This window comes from Drosophila pseudoobscura, chromosome 3 (assembly GCF_009870125.1).
Source record: "Drosophila pseudoobscura strain MV-25-SWS-2005 chromosome 3, UCI_Dpse_MV25, whole genome shotgun sequence".
Classification (NCBI taxonomy): domain Eukaryota; kingdom Metazoa; phylum Arthropoda; class Insecta; order Diptera; family Drosophilidae; genus Drosophila; species Drosophila pseudoobscura.
In genome coordinates, this window is record NC_046680.1 from 3,774,800 (window position 1) to 3,791,074 (window position 16,275).

A 16,275-nucleotide genomic window follows, 5' to 3' on the forward strand; every position below is an offset into this window, starting at 1 on the left:
CATCTCCTAAATTAAACTAAAAATTCGATTTTCGCGGAGTTTTTAAAGCCCCGCTGAAGTCTCTATCAAATTATAAAAATCACTTTTGCCACCGGTTTTCAGATTTTGCAACACTGTGCGGCGGTTCTGGGCGAAATCATGGAAATGCTCTTATTCTAGTTTTACTCTGTACTCTGGTTACAATACTTATTCTTTGCCTAACTGCATATTATTTTCGTTTTAAAATGTAAACATAAAGTGAAAAGAATCAAAACGTATCACCATGATTAATGATAAAAGAGGGCGAGAGAATGAGCAAACTCAACGGCGAGATAGATGTGATCAAAACTTAAACTGATTTTATACGATTATAGCTTTTATTTTTACATTTATCCTGTACATTTTATTGTACAATACAAGTGTTTGGGACGCTTTCATGGGACCTCGCTAACCCTTGCCACAGTTCATGGATTACACTTAAGACGCAGAATTCAGTTGAAGAGCATGTGATTTTCGTTTCCATTGTTGAGTGAAAACCTTTTTAGTGTAACGGAAAGAAAAACTTTTTAGAAAGTCACCCGCACGGAAGATGAACCATTTCTTGAGGCAGCTGAAAACAGACAATAAAACGCACAAGGTTTTGGATTTTCAGCGATTCTAATGCTTACGAATAATTGCCCTATAACCAAGGCACAATCCGGCTTCTAACTTAAAATCTAATATGGGCTTTCTCATAACAAATTCATCAGATGAATTACTTTTACCAAACTCTTAACATGTTGACGATATGTTTATTAGTTCTAATTTCAGATAAATGATTAGTTCACTTGCTGGTACCTTGCTTGCATCTACATTGATATTTTTCCGGGCTCTTGTTTAATTTGTCTAGGACGCCATTATTGCACAACGGTTTTTGAACGGGGATTGCAGTAAAGTTGCGGTGTTATGCCGTTTGACATTTTACGTAATTGCGCCAAGGCGACCCCACTTTATCTATATCCACGTCCACTTTCGCTTTCACCTGAGCCGGGCTTTTATCAAAAATGCTTGAGCGCATCTTCAACTTGCCGAAGGCACAAGCTTCGATGTACATGATGCTGACACAGCACTGAGCTAACCAGTTTTTAACAATTTGAAATTTACCGAAAGTCCAGTCAAATAATGTAATTTAACATTTTCCTACTAAACATTTTGTAGCCTTTCGAGTACATTGGTTAAGTTTAATTTATTTGGCCAGTGTTCCCATAAACTTTCTGTTGTTTTGGCAGGATGGTCAACGCGTTATTGAACTTCAACAACCTCTTTGGGTTGCACAACCACCAGCTGTGAAAGAGACTTCCGTTGACCTCCTCTTATGCAAGATGCCATCGATGATCGCGCTTGTTTTAGCCGTTTTTGCGAATGGTTTTCAGATTTAACCAAATTTAAATGAACTATGTTCATGTTCATGTTACGATTGGTATGCAAATATATTATTGTTCCTCTCGTTGTCGAATGCTGGTGCGTAATGTTCTTACCAACTTTTTTTAGATCAATCTGCATTTCCTTCCTATCAAGGACGTCGATTTTTCTAACTGATTAAACATGCTTAGAAAGCGGCCTAGCGAGCTTGGAAAAATGGGTCAGGTTTAATGTGCTTACAGTTAAATAACTGGTAGAAAGAAAACGGGTTTGCATGGCCTATTTCATGCATACTTGGACAGGCCTTTCTGGAACAAAAAAACAGAGAAACCTGCGCAAGAGTGGCCTTCCCGACTCATGACTGTTCAAACAATTTGGAATCTGCATCTCTAAACGTCTTTAGAGACTGTCTTGCCTCACAAGGATATGACCTAATACAATTATTTTTTAATGTTCTTTTTATATAATAAAAAGCGATTTAGTAATTTCTTCGTATTATGCATATTGCCTTAAACTACAGGAAACCAGTTTGAAAACTAGAGAATAAGTCTTTCAACTACAATTTAACGAAACAAGTTTGACGGCATAGCAATGCAACTTGAAAAAAAGAAAGAAGTTGAACTACCTCAATATATTGGTTCCATTGATTTTATTAATTGAAGAAGATATTTTTAAGAAATAAACTAAGCAAAATGTATACCTGTCTCATTTTATATTTTATTCGCTGGAGACAAATCTGCTGCTTGCCAAACAGTCATATGGTCGACCCAGCTGTTTCTCTGATCATATGATTCTTTTGTGCGTTTCAATTATCTGGTTAAAAAAGTAAGGAACCTTCTACAAGAGTATAAGAAGAGTACAAAATAGTCCAGCACAGTCACTTGTACGAATGGGCGGGTTGAGAGCAACGAAACTTCTTTTTTTATATGGGACAGAAGCAGTTGCCTTGGGTACCCATGCCAAGATTTAATCTAAGTATGACGAATTGCAGCATCAACAGACCAATCTTTTTGTTTTGTACTTATTAACAGCTAACCAAATAAAAATATAAAATAAATCAAGAAAATAAAAGTAAAAAGAAAGTAAAAAGAAGTATTTGTTTTTGGTTTTATCAAGTTTTTGAGTGTTTCTTAAGAAAAAAGCTTATTTAACTAAGTAAACAATATAAAAGTCTACCAAAACATGCCTACAGTTTAAATACAAATGTCCTTGGTTTTAAAAGAATCCTTAAATCAAAAATTATTCACGTTGGTATTCACTTATTTAATTCAAAATAATAATTGTACAATTTCATTATAGGTCTGTGTCCTCTGTCCTCTGTGCTATTTTCTACGCGAAGGCCTGGTATCTCTAGATTACAGATCGTTTAGTTGTTTATATCGTTATGTCTGACTTATTTCTATATTTTTTTCAATACATAAAAATAAAGTTTTGCCTCTGCTTTCATAAAAAATGGTTCAGGATGTGCCAAAATTTCTCCATCGGATTCATAACAGCTAAAAAATTAGCTAAAAAACAAACAAATCATTGGAAAGATCAAACCTTTTAAATAAATTGTAGCACAATACAATAACAAAGTTTAAAAAAATATTTCTGACAAATCTTGCACGGAGCCAAGGAATGGAATCAGAATGGTCCTAGAAGATGAGGGCGTCAGAATATAGAAAGTGCTCCTCATTAGCCGGTCTGAGGTTTTACTCTGAAGTTTGTTTCGACGTGACCGAGTTCACCTACTCGTCAATTAGAGCCAGATACCCAACTCCATAAAAAAATATAAAAAAACATCCCCATTCAGACCATCCTGTTGCCTCCCTGCCACATCGTTCGTTTAAGTCATGCCGACTTTCCGACGATCATTTGTCATACTTTCCCAAACAGGTTTATCTTAGATTCATTAAAAACGAGGGGGAACGTTGTGAGTTGCTGCGGACACCGCAACTCTACAATTATACCCGATACTAAGTCAGTATGCTCTCCTCCGGCAGACGCCGCTAATATTAAACGACACGACAAAGAGTGCGTGCGAGAGAGACAGAAAATCAGTCTGAGATTGACGTCGGGCGCTGCGTAGCCACTAAAAATTTATTTCTTGCTTTTGGCTACAAAAATGATCCGATCTGATCCAGATTCGGCAACCGGATAGATATGGTCATTGTCTATGATTCTGCGTTTTTAGTTTACTCGAATTTGCAATATAGTGGATGCAACAGATTTTCGTCCTTTGTGTGGGCGGAAGGGGGTGGGGCGAAATTCTGAGATATACGTTTTATAGTGAGATCTAACAGGAGTGCGGATACCAAATTTGGTTACTCTAGCTCTAATAGTCTCTGAGATTTGTGGTTCCTCCAGATTTTCGTCCTTTGCGGGGGCGGAAGGGGGTGTGTCGAAATTTTGATACAAAACGGAGTGTGGATACCAAATTTGGTTGCTTTAGCTCTTATGGGTTCCGAGATCCTTGAACTCATATTTTGCAATTGGCAAAACCGACCATGAAACCTGTGTGAGAATTTAAGATTTTGAATTCCCGCTGTCGATTTAAGATTAGTTAATATAAGGCCATACATTAAAGTACAGACAACTACAAAATGGAAAATTATTTATAACTTTATAATTTTTTCTTCAAAATACCGTTTACCATATACAATAGCTTAATGATCGGCAAATTGATACAAAATTCTAAAATACACAATTTTTGCGCTAAAACACGATTCTCGAAAGTTTGAGTTAAACTTCAAGCTCTATTTGTTCAACCTTTTTGCAATGAAAGAAATCTTTATAAATCGTTTTAGAAACAAACCCAAAACAATAGTGCAAATAATCGATATTAAACCAGCCCTGACGTCGAAGAGTCGTGACACTAAACTACCCAGTGGTTGTCAATATGCAATTCTATAATTTATGCAACTTTTTCAATTTTTTCCCGCACTCCGCCATCCTCTTTCCACCTAATATAAATATTAGGTATTCGTACTGTTAAGATACCGCACAGCCCCGCAAAAGTTTCTGCCATAGACAAAAAAAAAAAAACGAGGGGGAACGTTGTGAGTCGCTGCTACGGCCGCGACTCTACATTTACTATACCCGATACTAAGTCAGTATAGGTCAACTCCGCCAGAGGGCACACATTATGCGCGGCAAAGCATGTGTGAGAGGGGGACAGAAAGCCACATGCGTTTTCTGTAGTTCTGCAGTTCTCGTATCTTAAAAATTGTGGATCCCAAAGATTTTCGCTCTTTGTGGGGGCGGAAGGGGGCGTGGCGAAGTTTTGAAATACACTTGTAACCGTGACATATCACAGAAGTCTGGATACAAAATGTCCTTGCGCTGGCTCTTATTGTCTCTGAGCGCGAGGCGCTCACAGGGACGGACGGACAGACAGAACAGGCTCTATCGCCTCGGCTATTAATGCTGATCAAGAGTATATATCATTTATTGGGTCGGAAACGCTTCTTTCTGGATGTTACACACATCCACTTTCCGTAAAAATCTAATATATCCTAATACTTCTATACTCATTAGGAGTATCGGGTATAGAAATGCACATCTCGTATTCTTTTGAATGACACAATGCGTGTATCCACAAAAACCGTAAACAATCATCGCAATAAAAATTTCACGATGTACTTTAACTTTAGTCAGCATGATACAATTTTGATTTATAATCAAACAAAATTATAATCTTTTTAATGGATCCACTGATCCACTCACCTGTGATACGAGAGCTTTGGTCTCAGGAGTAGTGCTATCAAGGAAAATTTTTTTAAATTCACTTGGACTAGATAATTTAAATTCAGAAGCAGAAGCGATGAAAGCTTGTATCTCGTGTAGACTCTGCTCGGCCAAATCTGCTGATACTGAGCACTTTTCGATGCGTTGGGAAGCCAACAACTCCACACCATTGGCGCACCACTGATTAGCCTTCATAAAAGGAATGGGAACGTCAGTAGAAAAACTTTGTAAAATCAATCTAGCAATGCTTACCTTTTCAACTCTCTCCATTAGTTCGCTATTTTTGGCCAGGATATCCAACCTTTTGGTTAGACGCATGCCAATTACGTCGCGAACGCGCTGGAGCTCATCACATTTGGGCTGAACGACCTCCCAGGGGTAAACTCCCCGTGATCCTATCAACTGCTGTCCGGCATGAACAACTTCTTCGATACGCTCAACGTCAGTCCTGATCATTGCTTGAAAGTACTCGGTTTCTTGTATCAGCATAGCAACACGTTCCACGCTCTCGCCGATTTCATTCATTTCAGCAATCGCCTTAAGATGCCCATCGAATAGGTTCTATAGGAGGGGTTCAGAATAATGAGGAACAGTTTTGATAAGACTGCACTGCACCATACCTGCAGATCGCGAAACCCCTGCTCGAACATCCGCAGACGCAGACACTGTTCCAGGCGATTGCGGTGCGTTCGCCAGAACTCATCGAAGCGTCGCTCAGTCTCCTCCAGCTGCACGAGTAGTCTACGGTAATCGCGACAATCATCATAATGTTGGGGTTTTTTAAATGTATATTGTTGATGATAAATAATTTGCTGACGGTGCATCGGCTGCCCTGCACTGGATCTGCACGTCGGGTTGTTGGTAGGCGAACAGTGCATTGAGTTCATTTGATTTTGAAATATTATTTTGTTATGTTACATATGTATGCACCCGTGCGCACGTTGGGAAAGACAAAAGACGACAACAACTTTGATAAGCGAGATGGGTGACACTTAAATGAGCTTGAAAACATTTGATCAGTTGTTTAAATTCACACAAATGTATACGTGTTGGTGCTGTTGGTGAATTGAGTGAATAAATGGGTGCCAATTTAAAATTCTAATGCTGCTAGTGATTATGTCCAGGATGTCTGAAGGTTGATATTATTCATATATATATATGTACATATTTAATTGAGACAATTATGTCGGGTTGGACGGTGGTCAATCCGCTTGAGCACTGGGATCCTCGAGACCATCTGTAGTAGAGCTAGTATGCTTAACGCTTCCATGACCGGAAATGCTACATTATTTGAATTGGGCATTATTGAATTTGCATCTTGATGTCGACAAAGCAAACAATCCGCAACTATAGCGTTCTAAGTTATATTTATCATACATTTTTTGTTATATCGTCTACTAAAAAAAAGCACAAACAATTATATGTACATCCATGCAATGGCAACGAGAAGCACTATTTGCACTAATTGATTACAGGATTAAAATTCATCTAAAATCATAACTAGTAACAAATGTATACATCAATGCTGCAAACCCATTTTAGAAAAGTTAGTACTCTGTCACTAAATGTTATTTTTTAATGAATGTATTTCAAATATTTGATGTATTATTGTCGACATCTTTTGAATTCTTAAATGCCTAATGATTCAAACATAAAGAATATCAAATAATTGGATCTAGTTCTCAAACATGCCCCTTAACTGAATATCTTACTTTCTTAAATTATGAGAATACAAAACCAGTGCAGAGCTTTAAAACCGAATTTACTTGGAGTTAGTTGTAAACATTTAGTTTTAGTTGTTAGAACACAAACAAGATTTTCAAAATATATTAAAATCGTTAAGTCGAATTATTATTCTTGTTAGTACATATTTTGAAATTCTGATTACAAACCTTTCTATGGCACTAACGTTACCGGTGCGCTCAGAGAATTCCTTATACTCATCAATTAACTTAATGTTGTCAAGAAGGGACTCTCCGTGCTTAGATGCAGAAAGTATTTCCTCCTAGGTGAATACACAAATGACAAACACATAAAAAACAAAAAGGACTGAAACTGACCTTTAAGCGGGTATAGTCTGTCCCTTGAACTTCTAATAGATTTTTAGTGGCCTCTACTGAATTAGGAAACTCAGTATCGTGTATATTTGTAATAAATATATCCAGTTCAGCAGAAACTTGGTGTGTTAGGCTCGAAAACTTTTCAAGCGACTGTAAAGTATAACACAATTGAAGTAAAACAAAAAAAAAACCTATATGTACATATATACTGGAAATAAAATACATACAATTCTTTGTTGTATCCACTCGTGATGAGAGTAGATCAAAACGCCTCCCATATCGGGTGTTAATTGGCTAGCATCGACAAACTCATGCAGATCAGAAAGAGCCGAGCACACAACCAGTCGAAATCTATATTCATCTTTGGAAAATTTAGTGCTTACTTCTGATATAGCTTTTTGAAAGAGCCCCGACGGACGAAGCACATATACTACATGAATAATACCCGGAAAATAAATCTAGAAATTAATAACGATATTTTCAATTTCTGAGTCCATCTTGGGCTGGTTGAAAGCAGTCCGTGCTAGTTAATTACCGAGATTCTTTGCAAAACAGTCTTCACCGAAGTCCACCTGTCCTTTCGTCGATCCACAATTAAATGAAACCCAAGATCAGCGTCTTGCAATCTGAAATATAAAATGTAACTCTAACGACTAAACAACAGCCTGGAGTCAGCAATCACTGGTACTTACGACGGTACTGAACTGAGATACAAAATTAGCTTTTGGTAATCTGCTTCTTCTAACAAATTAAAATTATTGTTATCTGGAAATATGATTAGCGGGCACCCCTCCTGCGAGCGTCCACCAGTGATGATAGCATGTTGTGGGTGTAACAGATCTGCCACATCGGCAATGTTCAGCACGCCCTCGCCGTTCATGGCAGCTGCCACTTGGGCTGGATTAATGTGTTCCACAAGGGAATTTATAAGTTCCGATGGACGCTGAGCGATCAACGCGTCTGTTGCGTAGAACACACCTTGTGTGTTGACAGATGTGGCGGAAATGCTACTGAACGTTGACGTCGTGAAGTGCATGGGTTCTGTGGCTGCTTGATCTTGATGTGCCGGGGAATTGTTGAGCGACTGAAAAAAAGCCGTCTGTATGGATGCCCCACTGCTGATCGAAATTTGGGAGTCGATCATGTGCTGGCTAAGCTTTGCCTGCTGACGCGGCTGTGTTTGAGAAGTGCCCACCACTTTTTCCTGTGATTCAGTCGGCTGGCTCCCGACATCATTAGCTGTGTTTCATTGACAAAACAGAACATAATTAGTTCATTTCTTATATCGTTTAATAACAAAGTTCGATTTGAACTATAACTAGTCGAATATTTCTGAATAAGGATAAGGCCAATTATTATGCTATTAAATAAACATTCTTGGTACTAATCAAGTATTTACGTTTCAAAGTATGTATAGTTTTTCTAAACTTAATTTTAAAGCTGATAGATTTAAGTGCAATAATAAAGATATGAATTTGCATACGCTAGGTAGAAATTACTCATAATGTCGACTGCATAGACCTTTGTTATAACGTAAGGATCCTTACCATATAGCCATACATATCTTTTAAGTTTTCACAATTTATGTATATACCCTAGTAGAGATATTATGACTTTTACCTGATGTTGCAACGCACAAAGGATAGGCAAAATACCATTAGGGATGCACACATATATGTAGATATGTATATATTTATATGTATAAATAATCTAAATCAGGATGTTGAGCCGAGTCGATCTAGCCACTTTCCTCCGCCTGTCTGATTTTATGCGCAAGTATCTGGTATACCAAATGCTTCGAATTATTTTTAAAACTATTATATTCAATTAACCGCATCTGTATGTACACAGTATGTACAAGTATGTACATACTTGACTCATACATAGCGGCTAAATATAACTTATATATGTATGTATGTATGTAACTGTGGTTTGATAATGGAATAAACATTATGCATAATACCGATAAGTTGTAAATTGTCTGTGATTCAATTAGCTGCACGTGCCAGCTGTGAAAGACTCGCATCCCTTATTTTCATGTCGATCATAATTGATGTACATTTTACATAAAAAAAACTATTTGTGAAAACACCGGCGTATATTAAATTATGTACATATATAGAACTACAAATGGGGTTTGTGGTTTACCTCCAGGCACAGGATAATCGTCTACCGTTTCCTTAAGTCGCGTAAAACCGTCAGATTAATAAAACTTAAATATATTATTTTTACTATCCTAATGCACTAGCTAGTGAACCTGTTGAACAGCTCCGTCTGCATAATGCATGTCAGGGCATGCACAACGATGCGTACTCCACGCTCCACATCCAAAATACAAATTTGTGACGCCTCCAAACCGTTGTTGCAACGCAATGTTCCAGCTGTTTTCGTTGCAAAAGAAATATATCCTATTTCGAAGGCAGCGAATCGATTTCTTTAAGATTTTTATTTGTTTCACAATATTTACATTTGCTCAATGCATTACATGGCAACTACACATTTTTTACATAAGGGGAGGAAAAAGGAGGGTATAGACAAAAGGCAAAACGGCCCAGAAAATGCAACGCAGGAAACGTAAAAACCACCCCTTTTTCTGAACATACCTTGAAGACAGGTATATTGTCCTCACAAGCGAGGTGAGGTTTGTACGAACCTTGCAATTTGTCTTGGCTGTTTTTGCCTGTTGTCCATACCCCCCCTCTATAAACCATTCAAAATTACGACTAATGTTATCGTTTCGAAGAGATCAGACGTGTGACCGTCTGACCCTCAGAAATATACCGTACATATACCGATGAAAAAATGAACTTAAGAACAGTTTACAGTTTACTGTATGGTTAGAGGTAGTAGTAAGTATGTTTATTTGAGTTAACTATGATTAAATATATAACCGAAAAATTTCAATGAAACGGATTGTTTAAATTTCGACTGAGACTAATATTAACAGATCTATTTAATCAATGGCATTTGCATAAACAAATTTAAATTTTATTGAAAATACCAAGATAACCCAGCCCGTTAGCTAGGTCTAATTTCATACCGCTTTAAAAATTAATGGAGTAGACTAGATTCTTACGTTTCTACTGTTCGTATTTCGGATTGAGGAGCGTAGAATTTGTATGCTCTTCCAAACAACACCGAGAGACTGACTATTTTGTATTAAAAATAATCGGCCTACTGGATTTTCACAATCGTTACACTGCTTTCCTCCACCTTAGCTTGTTCGTCTCGAATAAGTTCCTAGCCGGTTCCATGGTAAGCTTCAGTTATCTTACTTTTGAATACGATACAATAGATCATTAATTCGTTCTATGATTGTATAAGGACCCTGCCAATTTGTGCGTAGCTTCGGAGATAATACTTTCTTCCTTTGTGGATTATAAAACAGATAAAACGCCTTCAGATCTTTGTTCTATCACTAATTAATTGGATGGGACTTCTTCTGAATTTGTGAATCTCGATCAACTGGTCTCTTCTATCACCATCATTGGTAGTTCCATTAAAAGTTTGGGTTACGCCGAATTTCAAATCAGCCGGAAGCCTTAAATCGTTCCTAAATATTGTCGTTGCCAAATATATGGTCGATGTCGTATCCTGCTTTCCGGTGCGATATGCCATTAAAAATATTTCAATAAGCTCATCCCAATTTTTATACCCGATACTCAAAATGAGTATTGGGGTATATTAGATTTGTGGTAAAAGCGGATGTGTGTAACGTCCAGAAGGAATCGTTTCCGACCCCATAAAGTATATATATTCTTGATTAGCATCAATAGTCGAGTCGATTGAGCCCTGTCTGTCTGTCCGTCCGTCCGTCTGTCCGTCCCTATTAGCGCCTAGTGCTCAAAGACTATAAGAGTTAGAGTAACGATGTTTTGAATCCAGACTTCTGTGATATGTCACTGCTTCAAGTATATATCAAAACTTACCCCGCCCACTTCCGCCCCCACAAAGGGCGAAAATCTGTGGCATCCACAATTTCGACGATACGATAAAACTAAAATCGTAGAGGATGACTATATCTTCTAAAGTTCAAAATCTGAACCAGATCGTATAATTATTATAGCCAGAATCAAGAAAACAATTTCATTCTTTCTCGCTCTGTCTCTCTCTAACACACAGGTTTCATGGTCTTTTTTGCCAATTGCAAAATATGAGTTCAAGGCTCTCTGAACCTATAAGAGCCAGAGCAAACAAATTTGGTATCCACTTTCCTGTGATATCGGACCTTGACCGTTTTGTGTCAAAATTTCGACACACCCCCTTCTGCCCCCGCAAAGGACGAAAATCCTGGGAATCCACAAATCTCAGAGACTATTTTCGCTAGAGTCACCAAATTTGGTATCCGCACTCTTGTTAGATCTCACTATAAAACATATATCTAAAATTTTTCCCCACCCTCTTACGCCCCCACAAAGGACGAAAATCTGTTGCATCCACAATATTGCAGATTCGAGAAAACTAAAAATGCAGAATCATAGATAATGACCATATCTATCAGATTGCTGAATCTAGATTAGATCAGATCATTTTTAAAGCCAAAAGGAACAAATCAATTTGCAGTAGCTACGCATCGCCCGACGACCCGCTCAGACTGATTTTCTGTCTCTCGCAGGCACTCTTTGTCGTGTATTTTAATAATAGCGGCGTCTGCCGGAGGAGAGCCATACTGACTAAGTATCTGGTATAAATGTAGAGTTGCGGTGTCCGCAGCAACTCACAACGTTCCCCCTCGTTCTGATTTGCATCGACGATTTTCGAAAGATGCTCTTCTAAGGTTCTGTTAAAACGTTCCACCATTCCACCGGATTGAGGGTGAAGTGGTGTCGGACGTGTTTAGCCACTTGCTAAAATAATCAATTACCACGAGCACATATTTATTTTCACTGTTACTGGTTGGGAATGGGCCTGCTATATCCACTGCAAACCTCTCACACGGTGCTTCTGAACTGAAAACTGCACTGCTTTTGAGTTCTCCTGGAGTTTCTTTCTTCCGGAATGAAGGAGACTTTATTTCCAAAAGAATAGTTAAAAATACAAAGAATCCCATAGTCGGCCTACTAGATTTCCCATTCGATACAATATAAAATATCAGCCGATTTAATAAAAAAGAATATGCTATGACCAGAGTCAATAAAATTTCAACTTTTTGAGATTTGTTGAATATTGAAAACAATTAGTTCTATGATAGATATATGTGTTTATGTAGTGATTTTTGGCTGAATCACAGTTTTTCACAGCTCTAGCTGTTTTTGTCTTTAACGGATGTATCCTAATAAATTATTGAAGTGCTTCATCAAAGACTATAAAATATTAATATACTGCATCAGAAACAAATTCCATTTAAATTCCGATTTAGGTTCGAGCGGAAGGGTACTGTTCAATTTCTCAATATCAATTGTCATTTTTTCTAGGCTTCGCCTGCGGCAGTGCTGTGTTCTTTGCTTCGTTTGTTCGTCAATGGCGTGGGCAGCTGAGTCGGTCTATTGTGGTTCTCTGAATCTAATAATAAAATACACAGTCTTTAGCGACGCTCACCGGGGACTTCTGTACCGAGGTTCGTGACTCGGTTTGGTCGCAAGAAACCAAAAACAATATTCAACGCATGACCCAGTAAATTGATGGTCAAGAACTCGTGCCCATGACAATAAAATGTCTGGTCATTTATTATAGAATACGTGTGCTTATACATTGAATTATTGCCATCCCGCTTTGATCCATTCGCTTGTGCACTGGAATCAAGCCAGGCTTCGGTTTTTGCTTTTACAAATATTTCCTGTTTCCCGCCACACTCAAGTGTTGGTCCAACAAATTAATCCTTTGGCCATGCTGTTACTCAAAGCTCGCCGAGTACACAGCTCTGCCGCAGTTAGAGACGATGCATAGGATAAAATAAATTGAAACCCCACGCGAAGGGAAAAAACCCCGCCGTTGAAAATTTGTCGGTTTTTTGGATCCGTATGCATCATCTTGGTAATTGTATAGCTTTTGGCTTCATTTAATTACGATAAATCTTTGCCAATATAAATGCAGAAACATGTACATATGTACATATATATGTTAGCTTGGTAAATGCAATATCTTTATCAGTTTCAAAAAAAGGGAAAAATCAATAATATTACATTTGTAGTGGCTTTTGTGCCCTTGAATTTACTAATGATACCTACCACTTGATTCGGATACGACTGAGCAGCTGGATTGACTCATAGCTTTTTTTAAGAATTTTTCTTTTTGACGTAGCGGGCTTCCTGGTTGTCCAGAGATAGACGCTGCTCCGTGAATGCCTTTTCCATTGCTCCATTCGCTGCCATCAATTTCGACGGCCTTAGAAGCACTACGTTTAAAGTGCTCAAGGAAACTATCAATTTGTATTTCAATTGAATGGCACGGCGAGTTTTCCATTACAGAATCCTTCTTCTGTATTTATGTACAAACATATCTACGTATCTTTGTATAAATTTAGTTTTTTGTAAAGTTTTAGCTTTGGTTTCACAAATTCACAAATTGTAAAATCAACAATATTGATCAAAAAGACATGACACTCAGGGCATTTTTCACATTTAACCGTCGTTTAAACGATTTTAATTTTAAAAATGTACATATAATACTATATTTGCATGTACATAATATTTGTACATCATAATATACAATTTTTAATAAGTAGTTTCACCACTATTTATGCTTTTGTTCATCAAATGAGTGTCAAATGCAAAAATTCTCTACCAGAGCCTTTTTTACAGTGGACAATACTACTACGATAAAGGAATTACAACTCCGAACCGGCAACTTTGATCTTAATCCACTTGTTTGTGATGCTTGTCATAACGTACTTAAAAGCTGAAATCATTGGATTGGTATGCATTTGCTGATGATGAGCATGCGCACAATCATTTCCTCTAAGGTCGCCGTTTATGTATTTACGTATATAGGTACATGCATAGGTATACGTATATGTACTTATACATTTGAATAATGACGGTACTCTATAAATTGCTCTTGATTAATCAGGAGACCGACATTATTCATAAAAGCTTTAGAGCTTTTATGTGCTCCGGTGTGGCGGGAAACAGCTGTCCTACCCCGCTGTTCGCGCACATTTGTGCACATTTTTGTCAGCCCTCCGATAAGCCAATCCGGCTGCTTCAGCACGAAAACGAAAAGTGTTGTTTCTTTGACCAATTATTTCCGAGCCAAATTTGAGCCGAGCCAAACAAAATATTTATAAGGATATTTATAATATTTATATACAAGCTGAATTGCCCTGGTAATGGTATTAAATTTATGTTAATGCTTCAATAAGTCATCAATTTTTTTCCTTTTGCAATTAAGATTAGTTTTCTTGTATAAAATTCGTTTGCTTTTCATTTGAACGGAGAAATCTTGCATTTTCTGAAAACGGGAGCACCAATTGACTGATATGTTATTTTTGTTCTAAAATAGTACGTCTTGATTAAACCTATACCACACTAACCGGAATACCCTAAGCAATTCCCATATGAATCGAATATTTTTACTATTGATAATTTTCCATCTCTACTTACTTTGTCGCTTTACGCGATTTTTAGTTGATTTTGTCTATTGTCAGCGCGGCGTTTGCGTAAAGTGAAATCAATAGTTTTATTGTTTTATTTAAGTAGCTGCTGCTGTAGCTGGATATAGGACAACGTATCTAACCAGAATAACAAAACGTTTCAACACGAGAAGTATACATACCGGAACAAAATATTTATTGAATAAATATATATTGAAATATATAACAAAGTCGGTGTGAATAAAAAGTAAATAGAAAATATGAACAAGGAAGAAGAATATACATCGGAAAGCGAAAACGACGAAGATTATTGCATTGACGGTGAAAATGTTGACTCGGGAAGCGACGATGATAGCATCAATAATGACGCTGATTCCGAAAACTACGATTCTGACGATAAACCTTCCAAATCCACCAAGAATCAGAAAAAACATATTTCCTCTAATGTCTATGAATCTGAAAGTTCCATACCTCGCAAAACAAGACAAGCAGACAGGAACAAAAATGATCGCATAAATATGGAAAAAGACGAGCTGGAGTCAGATGAGGAAACAGATAAATCGCGTTCCAATGCGCTCTGGGCCGACTTTTTAAGCGACGTTGGGACAGAGAAACAAATTCAACATAAGACGAAATCTGTGGAGACACCAGTAGAACCCACAGACGACACCAAGATTGCTTCAAAGAAACTTACCCCAGCAATTATCCCTCGAGAAGACACTTCTAAATGTTTAAATACGAAGTTCGATGTAGAAAAAAGTAAGGACTCCACCAATGCAAAGGAAAACCAACAGCAACCTGTAGCCACCAGTTCGAAATGCTTCTCTCGTGTATCCAAAAGACCGCAAATTGGAAGTGGAGTTGGCTCTTTTCTAAATCAACTGGGGAAAAAAAAGAAATTGTCTGTGCTGGAAAAGTCGCAAATGGATTGGAAAACTTTTAAAACAGACGAAGGTATTAATGAGCAGCTGAGCACTCACAATAAAGGCAAGGATGGGTACGTACCTATGTTCCTTAAATTTCACCATTTCATTAATGTTGTTTTATCTTTCAGTTATTTAGAACGGCAGGACTTTTTACAGAGAACCGATTTGCGACAATTTGAAATTGAGAAAAACTTACGTCAAACGCGCCGGCAAAACTAAGTCCTGTCTCTATACTCATTCCCTTTTATGGAATTTTCAAATAAAAATCCATATACCGATTACATTCTAAATTTAAGTGACATATATTATTTAAGTCTACGTAAACTACTTTGAATTTTGCAAGCACGGTAGCCACATCGAAAAATCAGAATTCGCCAACAAAATTTAAAAACATCGCAAACTTTATTAAGAAATCCGAAAAATGATTAATGGTTCATAAATTTATATATTTCTCTAACTAACACTGCCTGTTTTTCCCATTAGATCTGCATCTGGGCTCACAAATCTTTTAGTTAGTTACACTTAAGTCTAGTAGAACCAAAGTAGTAGACCTATGGTAAAAATATCGACAATTTCAATAAAATAAAAAAAAATTTAGGCGAAAAATCGCCAAGTGTTGCAACCGTGATTGTAATGTATAATTTAGTTA

The 16,275-nt window shown here is 37.3% G+C and overlaps 2 protein-coding genes and 1 long non-coding RNA gene across 14 annotated transcripts in view; 2 read left to right on the forward strand and 1 right to left on the reverse strand.

Annotated features, from left to right (window-relative positions):
- LOC4803329 (guanine nucleotide exchange factor DBS) overlaps positions 1-14,029 on the reverse strand; it is a 37,244-nt gene extending 23,215 nt beyond the window's left edge. For 3 of the 11 annotated variants that reach the window (XM_033378438.1, XM_015183508.2, XM_015183512.2), the window contains exons 1-9: positions 13,337-14,026; positions 7,862-8,408; positions 7,705-7,795; positions 7,397-7,627; positions 7,170-7,319; positions 7,002-7,114; positions 5,730-5,952; positions 5,362-5,670; positions 5,089-5,298 (exon numbers count right to left, since the gene is read on the reverse strand). In XM_033378438.1, coding sequence (XP_033234329.1) covers positions 5,089-5,298; positions 5,362-5,670; positions 5,730-5,952; positions 7,002-7,114; positions 7,170-7,319; positions 7,397-7,627; positions 7,705-7,795; positions 7,862-8,408; positions 13,337-13,571 — 2,109 coding nt within the window. In that variant the 5' untranslated portion in view covers positions 13,572-14,026. Of the gene's footprint in view, positions 1-2,861; positions 2,889-5,088; positions 5,299-5,361; positions 5,671-5,729; positions 5,953-7,001; positions 7,115-7,169; positions 7,320-7,396; positions 7,628-7,704; positions 7,796-7,861; positions 8,409-9,317; positions 9,349-9,426; positions 9,709-13,336 lie in introns of those variants that run through there. The other 8 variants (XM_015183507.2, XM_033378439.1, XM_033378435.1 and 5 more) reach the window with 8 other exon arrangements.
- On the forward strand, positions 791-2,077 carry LOC26532803 (uncharacterized). Of its 2 annotated transcripts, XR_001452013.2 has the most exons (3): positions 792-1,192; positions 1,248-1,438; positions 1,510-2,077. It is a non-coding gene; the product is annotated as an uncharacterized lncRNA (long non-coding RNA). The 2 variants fall into 2 exon arrangements; XR_004468828.1 differs by having other exon boundaries at positions 791-1,438.
- A 653-nt stretch (positions 14,030-14,682) lies between the features above and the next one.
- Positions 14,683-16,254, forward strand: Yeti (yeti). The gene is made up of 2 exons (XM_002138078.3): positions 14,683-15,697; positions 15,755-16,254. The coding sequence occupies exons 1-2, from the start codon at positions 14,961-14,963 to the stop codon at positions 15,843-15,845; spliced, it is 828 nt and encodes a 275-aa protein (XP_002138114.1). The 5' UTR covers positions 14,683-14,960; the 3' UTR covers positions 15,846-16,254.
- Positions 16,255-16,275: the final 21 nt, after the last annotated feature.

Excerpts from the sequence above, each read along its gene's own strand:
- Yeti (XM_002138078.3), top strand. The coding sequence starts at position 14,961 with ATGAACAAGGAAGAAGAATATACATCGGAAAGCGAAAACGACGAAGAT. Across the intron at positions 15,698-15,754 it reads CACAATAAAGGCAAGGATGG|TTATTTAGAACGGCAGGACT; the intron begins GTACGTACCTAT and ends TTTATCTTTCAG.